The sequence below is a fragment of the Ictidomys tridecemlineatus genome, chromosome 1, assembly GCF_052094955.1.
Source record: "Ictidomys tridecemlineatus isolate mIctTri1 chromosome 1, mIctTri1.hap1, whole genome shotgun sequence".
NCBI classification, from domain to species: domain Eukaryota; kingdom Metazoa; phylum Chordata; class Mammalia; order Rodentia; family Sciuridae; genus Ictidomys; species Ictidomys tridecemlineatus.
This window is the reverse complement of record NC_135477.1, coordinates 218266607-218276834: the sequence shown is the minus strand read 5'-3', so window position 1 is coordinate 218276834 and position 10228 is coordinate 218266607. Positions and strand designations below refer to the sequence as shown.

General features: G+C 36.2%; 1 protein-coding gene across 13 annotated transcripts in view; it reads right to left on the bottom strand.

Moving 5' to 3' along the window:
• Nucleotides 1-1028: 1028 nt before the first annotated feature.
• The window catches only part of Pde4d (phosphodiesterase 4D), a 1337035-nt gene continuing 1327835 nt past the window's right edge, over nucleotides 1029-10228 (bottom strand). For all 13 annotated transcript variants that reach the window (XM_078016224.1, XM_078016225.1, XM_078016205.1 and 10 more), the window contains 4 exons: nucleotides 8198-8352; nucleotides 7207-7329; nucleotides 6529-6711; nucleotides 1029-5974 (listed from right to left, as the gene is read on the bottom strand). In XM_078016224.1, the coding sequence (XP_077872350.1) occupies nucleotides 5561-5974; nucleotides 6529-6711; nucleotides 7207-7329; nucleotides 8198-8352 (875 nt within the window). In that variant the 3' untranslated portion in view covers nucleotides 1029-5560. The remainder of the gene's footprint in view (nucleotides 5975-6528; nucleotides 6712-7206; nucleotides 7330-8197; nucleotides 8353-10228) is intronic.

Genomic DNA, 10228 nt, shown 5'->3' with positions numbered 1-10228 from the left:
GACTCAAGCATCCTTAGATTTTGGTATCAGCAAAGGATCATGGATAATGAACAATGATGATACATCCATTACCAATTTAGTGGCCTTAGTCAACACATATTAAGAACCTACTGTGTCCCAGGCATAGTTTAAGTGCTAGGAATATACTAATAAGCAAAGAACTTGCCTTATGAGTTGAGTTTTGGCAGGAGAGACAAACAGCTATGCATATCAATTTTGGATAAACATTATAAATAAAATAAAGCAGAGTTAAGGGGGTAAGGTGATAGAATAGGGGGAGTGCTATTTTACATAGGATAATTAGGAATTGACCTTAGAACCTGTCAACCTCTCTGTTGCTATCCCTCAATTTCTCCTGATGTCCCAAGTTCATTTGTACCTCAGGGATTTTGCAAATAATCTTTCCACTCTCTGGATCTCTTCCTCTTCCTATTAACTCTTTTTTCCCAGTTACCTCCTACCGTCCCTCTGATGTTAGCCCCAGAACCCTTCCTTCAGAAAGCCTTCTCTGGCTGTCAAAACAAGTCAATTTCAGGTTCCCTCTGAATCGTGGCACTGACCTTCATTATGTTGAGCACAATAATAAGGACATGTGCATTTAATCATTGAATGCCTTTGTCTCCTCCAGACTATAAGCTCCATTAAAGCAAAGACTGCATTTTTGTTTATTGTTGAATACTTAGAAGCATGGAGTTTGTAGATAGGTATCCAACAAATAATTGTTGAATGTCCAAGAAATTTTCAACATGAAAATTAAGTTAAGCATGGAAAGTGCCTTCTGGAGAGTGCCTTTTTAGAAAACACTGTGCTTGATCTTATAGGCCATATATATATAATGTTGGGAAATATTTTGTGTAGCAAAAGTAATCAACAAAATTTGGTTTCATTTGGTTATGAATATCAATACTAAGTTACGATGATGCCCCTATCCTTTTATTTCAACAATGTTCAATACTTTTGGACATGTGTGCAGACTGAACTACAACCTAAACCCAATAATTATTATTTGTAAAAGACCAAGTCATAAATAGGCAGAATCAACCCATGCTTTTATTTTCATTGCATATAAAAATTTCATATGAAGATATTGATGTACAGTACTATCCCCATGGGCTGTAAGAGAGGCTAAGAAAACCACTAAAAGAATCATCATTTGTAATGCTCACACACAATTTACCACTCTGAAAACATATCCAAAGAAATAAAATTTAAAAACAACTAAAATAAGTAAGGATGTAGTTTGTAATTATAGTGTCCCCTTTGTACTGTTTAAAACAAAAGTAATTAAATTCCTTTGGGCCAGGGCTGCTAAAATCTACAGTTTGTGTCGAAAAATAAAATAAAATAAAATAATAGGAGGCTCATTTTTCCTAGAAAAATAATCTCTCCTTTCACTGATGAGTCACATGTTCCAAGGGCTGGGCAGCTGTGGGAGGTTTCCACATTATACACTGGGGTGTTTTCATAGCTTTCAGGAGATGGCCATTGTACAAAGTTAAATGTAATAATTCTAAGTGGATATAATTTTTGCAGAAATAAATTTTAGATAACAGTGAATCTTTTATGCTATATGAATTAGCATCACAAAAAATGGTTTTTGAATTGATGTGGGTTTACATACATAAAAAAATTTGGTTGATCTTCAAGAAAAATTTTAAGGTTAAAAAAAAGGATTTTCTCTATATGATACAGTCTCTTAACATGACTGAAAGCTAATGGAACAGATAACTAACCAAGATGAGTGACACATGGCTCCAGTTTCAAATCAAGTTCATTTCCCTATGAATTTGTGGAAGCCAAAAGATTTTCAATAATCACTGGACAAGAATATATTTCCCCAGTAGTGTCTGAAAGTAAAAAAAACATCAAATATAACTAGCTGAAGTAGCTCCTTATCTACATCTGGAAATAATTATCACACATGCAGTGTCACTCCATGGCAAGAAGTACCTACAAGCTTCCATCTTGAAAGGGTTCCAAGATGTGTCAGAGGTGTTTTGACTTTATAAAATCCAGCTACTTCCAGAAATCCAATCAATTGAAAGCTTGGATATAAATGCCCAGCCCTAGCCCCACCATTACCTTACTTAGAAATGCAGCAAAACAGAAGAAAATATTGATTAAAGTTAAGGCACAGCCCTGGGACCAAAGACCTGCAGCTATGTTATTTAAATTTATATATCTTTATGTATTTTATAGTTTTCTTGAATCTTCCATAAACAAGCTCTAAGGTGACAAGACTATATTACAGGAGAAAAGAAAAATGTACAAGGAGTATGTATACACACCATTCATTCTCTCACCAAGAGTTTCCAAATATATCAACACCATCCTATCACGGGATGATGTTTTAATAAGAACTGATAATTTACAATTAACATTACAGTATGTACATTGCAATAAATACATGGTTGTAAACAGACAAACAAGACTGTATTACAGGTAAGGTCATTTGGTGAGAAAAAAATGCATGGCACAAAAAATAAATATGCATTCAAAAATTATCATAAAGCTTTCTGTAAAATCCATTTCATTCAAGTTTTTTCTTTCCTCATCTGTAATTTGTTCTATCTACATTATTTTCTTGTGAATTTTAACTGATGCAAAAGAAAACAAAATTAAAACAACATTATTGTGTTCAGTAACTTGCAAGCTGAAATGTACTCGTTTTATGCAAACTTGGACATAAATTTTTCCCCATACAGTACCCAGATATTGCATTTTCTTATGGTGTTTTAGGAAATGTAAAGCCACTTGTAAAACCTTCTTTTTAAAGCAGTGTGTATTTCTGAAGCACACTTTGGAGAGAAAGAATGGGGGGTGGGGCATACAGGAGGGAGGGAGAGAGAGAGAGAAGGGAGAGGACAAAAAGATTGTACAGTGCATTTGTCTCTAACTCTTGGATATTATGCCTTTGCTACAATTTGATTGTCCATTGGAGGGTATCTTTATAACATGGGACCATTAAAAAGCAAAAAACTGTGGGGGAAAGCCTCTATTAGTGCAGTTAAAAACCCTTTCAGGTCTGGATTTTTTTTTTACATATTGCTGTTTATTTTTTCCATTATTAATATTCTAGGCACTCTGAGAGGGAAATGCCAAGTGAAGGGAGAAAAAGGAAGGAATGAGAGTGATTTGGAAAGAGGAATAAACTAGACATTTTGCTTTTCCTTTTAGGCCTCTCATAGGGAAAATAAAATTAAAACAGGATTAAGTTCTCAAATATTCTTGTGAAACTAATTGGTCAAACATAGACTCTATGTGCAAGATACCTGTCTATCTTTACAAGGGCAAAAGGGTAGAAATGCAATAATTAGTTGATTCCTCTTCTGTACTATCTAAAAGATCAGAGATATACTTTTTCTATCAAAGGCTGTAAGCATCACTTGGATCTCAGGAAATTAAAACAGGGACTATCTTCAGCCTGGATTATTTTCCTGGCTGATAACTTTGTTCTGCAGTCCCCAGATGGCTCCATGAGAAGTTCCAAATGTGAATGTTTTTAGGGTTGTAATTTTTCTTAATGCTTCATGTATTTTCTGTTTAGTCAGATCTCTCTTTTAGTCTCTATCTTAATTTTTGGATATCAATGTGAAAGTGGATTATGTGAGCTCCAAACTCTTCACAGAAAAGGTAAACCCTTTTTTAAGAACTGACGTGGGAAGAAAGGTCAGACTAAACAGATGCTTCACGAGTCTAGCTGCTATCAGCAGAAGATACTGGGAATTCATCTTTAATATTAAAATACAGTCTCAGGAGCTAAAATCAGCCAAGAGTGATCTCTATTTTTTTATTTAGGTAGAATCTTTTTACCAATTCAATACTTTAAACTATATCATACCCTATGGTGCTAGTACCATCATCAATTGCTTCTTCTTCAGCATGTTTAAGGAAAATAGTTCCCTCCTTCAAGACATAATTATGGATCAATGAAAACTGGTAAAGCAGTGCCTACATGTTACATGGCTATCCATTAAGAATGAGTAGCTGCTACATCTTAAGACAACTGCTCAAGGATACTCCTCACTTAATTCTTAATTGCATGGCAAAATCATAAAAGCCAAAGAGAACTTAGTTGTACTGGTGTTTGATAATATATTCAGTTACTATTCTTAAAATCTGTATAGTTAGCTGTACACTTTTCTCTATAACCTCAGAGTGAAAGCTAGTCATGACATACAACTCTCATGGTAGAAAATGAGTGCTAACCCTAACTTGACTACCTGTTTCTTTTCATCCATCAGAATGGAGATAATAGATTTGATAAGACCCCATCTAGTGAACATGGACAGAAGTTCAAACACACATTAAATAATAAAGCAGCACAAGGGGGAAACATTTTTCTTACTATAACTGGCAATAACAATAAAAATGAGCACACAATGTGTGGGTTATTAGAAGGACATGCAGTTATGAAATGCATGTCTCTTGACAGAGCAAAAAGTCATCAGAAGACACTAAGTAGGAAAATATCTAAAAAAGACAGACCATTTTAGCTACTGAGTGTTTATATATCTCCCATTTGCTTCAGACAACACCAACTGATGATTGAGTTTCTATGAGACTTAAGACACATTTGATATAACACACATCAAAGTATTACAGAACAAATATTCACTTTGCACACTGTGAAGAAAAACATTGGTGGAGAGCAACTCTGCTTATCTAGAAAGAGTGAGATAAAAAGCAAACAAAGACTTACAAAAAGGGTTTCCAGCAACATAAAGTTGTTTTTTTTGTTTTAAAATATGGAAGTTGTTGGTATATAAAACAATGAATCACTACAAATCAGTTAATTTCTATGAACTATAAGGTGCAAGTAAAATTTGTAAATTAGATTTATCCAGTGTAGCACAGATTTGTACTGAAAACTTGCAAGTTACTCCTTAGAAAAAAATAATAACCAGTGGCAGATGAAGTTCTGAACATAGTTTTTTAAATATAATACCTCAATACATTTAATAATAAAAGTAAGCTCTACAAAAAATCTGTTTTACATATCATACAAAATGTAGAGGTGAGTGCAGCTCACTGAACCACACTATTCAGTCATGTATCAGGAAGACTTGAAATTAGAAAATTATGCAATTTCTGTGGCTCATCCTCCTCCTGGAAACAGACTCATGCTGTGTCCTATTTGTGACATTTTTGTTGCTCCATCCACTAAGTTCACTCCATCCATGTAATGCCTTCTTTCTTCCAAAAAATATTGCAAACAAATAAAAGAAACCCCAAATCCAATCTACTACTGGGCTGCCTGATGAGCCACTCTCCCTTGAAAACATTTTGGAGTTGATTTTATCTGCTTTGTCAGCTCTCCCAAGCTGAAATTCTGTTAAAATGTTGTTCTCGAAGATATCCCCCTTGCTCTGATGACATGGAGGTGAAGAAACTGGTTACGATATTCCTGAGCGCCAGACTGAGTAGTCAAGGTCAGTTTTGTTCAACAAACGTCCTGGCAGATGAGAGTGAGGTGTGACCATGGTTGTGGCATGTGACATGCACTTTGGAAACAATTTTCTACTTAAAAAAAAAAAAAGGCGTGACAGTCTCTGTACTGTTACGTGTCAGGAGAACAATCATCTATTACAGGAGCTTCAGGCTGGCTTTCCTCTTCTCCTACTGCCTCCTCTTCCACCTGTTCATCAAGGGGAATTTCAGTAGACTCCGAGTCTTGAGTACACAGAGTCTTGGAGTCACTGCAGCTAGTGTCTTCTTCCACTTGACTTCCACTGTCCTTTTCGGTGTCTGACTCACCATCTTCCTCTAAAGTTAGTTCAAACTGGAATTTCTCCGTTTGACCCTGCCGGCCCTCTTCTTGGTCATCAGGTGCAGGAGAGGGGCTCTGAGGGATTGTGCTCTGGTACCATTCACGATTGTCCTCCAAAGTGTCCAAAATATCCTGGGCATCAGGATGTACAAGGTCTGCCCATGTCTCCCAGAGAGGATGAACAATATAGTCTATGAAGCCCACCTAGTTAAAAAAAGAAATCCAATATGAGTAGTTCAATGGGACTAAGAGACCATTAAAAAGATTAAGTAGATCATGGCCCACAAATATAACAGCAATCAGAATACTACTAACCTTAGTTTGGTAAAACAGTCATTATTTGAGATAAGAGACCATATGAAAGTGTTGTTTCTAGCTGGTGAAAGTTTCTAGCCTCTAGAATGATTAGTAGTTCAAGAATATGTTCACAATGTAAAAACATTTTCAGTTATTTACATGGCAGGATATGGGGTCTGGAACTTATTTTAGAATAGTCAACGTGAATCTAGATAACAGAAATAAACAAATACTCTATGTACATGAACATGGTTATAATGAATGAACAGAATGCCACACCAGTAGAAGCATGGCTATGTAAATCTAAGTTCTACAATTGCAGGTTTTCTATATCATAAGTGGTAAGGTGAAACTGATTCTGTCAAAAACAAATAATTTTAAAAGCCCAAGAAAACACTATGAGTAAACAAATGCTAGCTGCATCTTTCTTCTCTTGGAAGGCTTTCTGTGCCATGCATTACCTGTGATTTTTCCACAGATGCATTGTGCTTGTCACACATGGGACTTATCTCCATGCCACGCTCCCTCTCTCGGTCTCCTTGGCGGAAGAACTCCTCCATTATCCGGTCTGTCCACTGGCGGTACAGTTGGAGAGGCTTTGTGGGGTTGCTCAGGTCTGCACAGTGCACCATGTTCTGAAGGACCTAAAGTAGACAGAGGAATTCTCTACTCAGCACTTGCTCCATTTTTTTTTTTCAAACTAGAAATTCAAGTCGGATGACTGTGACACTTAAAAATACACGTAGTGTAAGATTTATTTCAAACAGCTCAACCAAGATGTGTCTGTGTGTGGTTCACACTTGTATAAATAGTTCCAAATTATGCCACTTCTACTGCATCTAAGTATCATAGGAGAAGCTGTTTATGTGCATGGTTAATGAAATTCAGACCTCCTTATGTGGATGGTTTTTGGGAGGTTTTAGATGTTTTTGTTTTTTAAATATATGGGCAACTAAAAAGACCAGTAAGTTTCTACCTGGTTAATTCTCAGGATGAGAGTGCGGGTAAAAATCCTGCCTATAGTTACTGAAAGTATAAGATGGAAAAATGAATTTTTATCAAAGCAGACTACATAGACACATGTGCATGTGTACACAAACACACACAAACACACAACACAAAGTCAAATAATGATTTACCTGAATCCTGTCAGAATAGTTATCAAGAAGAAGAACCCCAGAACTTGTCACTTTCTTAGTTTCAACCATAGTTTTCAAATCAGCCAGTAGATTCATGTGTTTTGACATGTCTGTTGCAAGTACCTTAAAAGATAAAGAATATTTTATTAAGTCCAAAGGGAAAGGTCAGAATTTGCATATGAACACCTTTTTTTTTTTTTTCAGAATGTGAAAAGGAAGGAAAACTACTATGACTTCTAATGGTAGTATCTGGAAATGAATCCTTCTAGGGGCACAATCTTTTCCCTTTGCTAACGACTCTTGGAAACCTAGCTAAACATGTACACTATGCAGAAACATCAGGCACTGACCACCACTTTCCTGGTGAAAATATGATGGTATCTCTGAGGATAAGATATCATCACACATTTTAAAGTTTTTTCATTCCCTGGACTAGAAAGTGGTTATTGGACTACAATGAGTGATTTAAGGTTGCGCACAGATCACTTCAGAAATAGTATTCTGGTTAATTTTCTGCTTATCCAAGAAAAATAATTCCTGTCTCTATATGTACAAAGCAAGTAATTTTTTAGAAACAAGATATTTTTCTATGTCTCATAATCCCTCTGAATAATACACATAGAGAAAACAGTAAAATCATGTATATCTCTAATTGGATGGAAAAAGGCAGGGGATATTCAAGTGATAGCCCAAGCCCTCTATTTTTGCTTATTCATCTTTTTCTGTCTGCCATGTGGAACTCAGAAAATAAAAGCTGCATAATGAGGTTCAACTATTATTATTCTTAAATCCAAACTGTTGTAAGTAGACAACCTATTACAGAATAGCACTGCCAGCAACAGATGCAGCTTCTAGAACATAAAGGGCCATAGAAGTTTGGAAATACACATGCTTTTACCTAATACTCTCATTCTCACATTTGAATTTTTTTAGACTACTTTCATCACATTTTTTTTTTTTGCTTTTTTTTTTGCTTTTGTTAACTACTTACAATGTCAATGACCATTTTCCTTAAAGATTGTCTTTGCTTTTTGGTCAAATTCTGAAAAATGTCACAGTTTTCTTCCTGTAGCAACTTAAAGCCCACGGCCAAATGATGGTTCTCTAAGACAGAGGAGTCATTATACATCAAGGCAAGTTCAGAGTCTGAAAGGAAAAAAGGCAGATGATCACCAGAGCTGTTTAATTAGAGCTTATTTTTAAAGTTTTATGATATTTTGTGTTTAGGATGCAGTTTCCCCTAAACTTCTCTGCCACCCTTACCATTACAAGATAATAACAAGAAGAAAATACATTGAATAATGAAGGAGCAGAAATAACACTGGAACCTTTAGGAGTGGACTCCAATGTTACTGACAGTTGGAGAGGCATTTCACTCTGTGGGCCTCAGCTGCCTCCAGACCTGACAAACTCAGCAGAATATGGAATTATTCTTAACATAGCAACATGTCTACAGCATAAGGTCTTATATTCCTGATAATTGTGGATTCTCTGCCCTACAATTTTTATGTGAGGATCATGCAATGCCAAGAAGTGTAGCAAGAAGCCTTGAGCAGTGAACTCTGGTAGTGAATCAGGAAATGATAAACATGATCCATTCAGTACCTGGCACACACTAATAACTATATAAAGCATTCTCTTTTTTATTGAGGGACCATGCATTTCTTTACAAATCCAAAGTCACAATTTTATTACAGAGAATAAATTACAACATTCTCAATATAATGCTACTAATGAAGGCATAAAGACCACTTAATCTATTTCTCAGTCTTTACTAGCAGGGGAGTAGAGGGTGGGAAGGCACTACCACATAACTGAGGTCATGTACTTCATTTAGCAGACACAGATTAAGTGCATGTTCTCAATAATATTACAAAATACTGAATGATAGGAGTTGGCTCAGGCAATTATGCAAGCCAGTGAGTACATCATCTGCAAGTTGGAGAAGCAGAAAAGCCAGTGGTATAATTCAGTTCTAGTGTGACCACTGAGAATTGGAGCATGGGGAGACTGGTGTAAATTCTCTCTGGTAACCAGAAGCACTGGTGTCCAAAGGCAGGAGAATATGGATATCCTCGCTCAAACAGAAAGTGAGTTTGCCTTTCCTCCACCTTTTGGTTTCATTCAGGCCCTCAATGGACTGAGTGATGCCCACTGCACAGGTGAGGGGAATCTTCTTTACTTGACTTACTGATGTAAATGTTAATCCCTTCTGGACACACCCTCAAAGACACACGGAAAAGACTATTTACCAGCCATGTTGGCAACCCTTAGCCTAGTCAAGCCACACATAAAATTACCCATCACAAGGCTCACCCCTTGCCAAACTGGTACCTACATGCATTTCCTTAAGCTGTATTTAGTCTCCAAATAAAGATAATAATAAGGTAACAATTCCACCTAACATGGTACAATTATAAACCGAGCACCCTTTCTCCATAAGAAGTAAAGCTCTAGAATGATGTTTACTCTTCTTGTGATATTCCACAACTTAAATACTATGATGCAAAATTAACAATACCTCAAAACTAATGTAAAGTCAAAACATCGTATATTACATGATGAGGGAAAAGGGGGAAAACAAAGAAAATTTCCCAATGTAAGTATATTTACACACACAAAGGTGTACTCATGATGATTAGAGTCCTCATTTCTATAACTGGTCTTGTGCTCATAGCTGGTATTTATAACCACATTCTCCTCTTACTCATTCTTTATCTCCTTTGTCTTTAGAAAGTACCTAGTCATGGTTCTTTTTCTACTGGGTTGACCCAAATCTTCACTCCTGTGAAGGGGCATTAGTATTTCCACCTGGATTGGGTTGTTGTAGTTTCCCATTGACCTAACTCACAATGGCATAGTAATGTAAGAGATACCATAAGAAATCTCCCGTATTCCACACACACATTCTTCCCTACCTACACTGTGGAGTAATAATCCAGTTTCCCCTCGACAGTCCACATCAGTCCTCACAGTTAACACTGTAACTCCTTTCTTGGTCTCTTCTTCATTTGGAGACAAA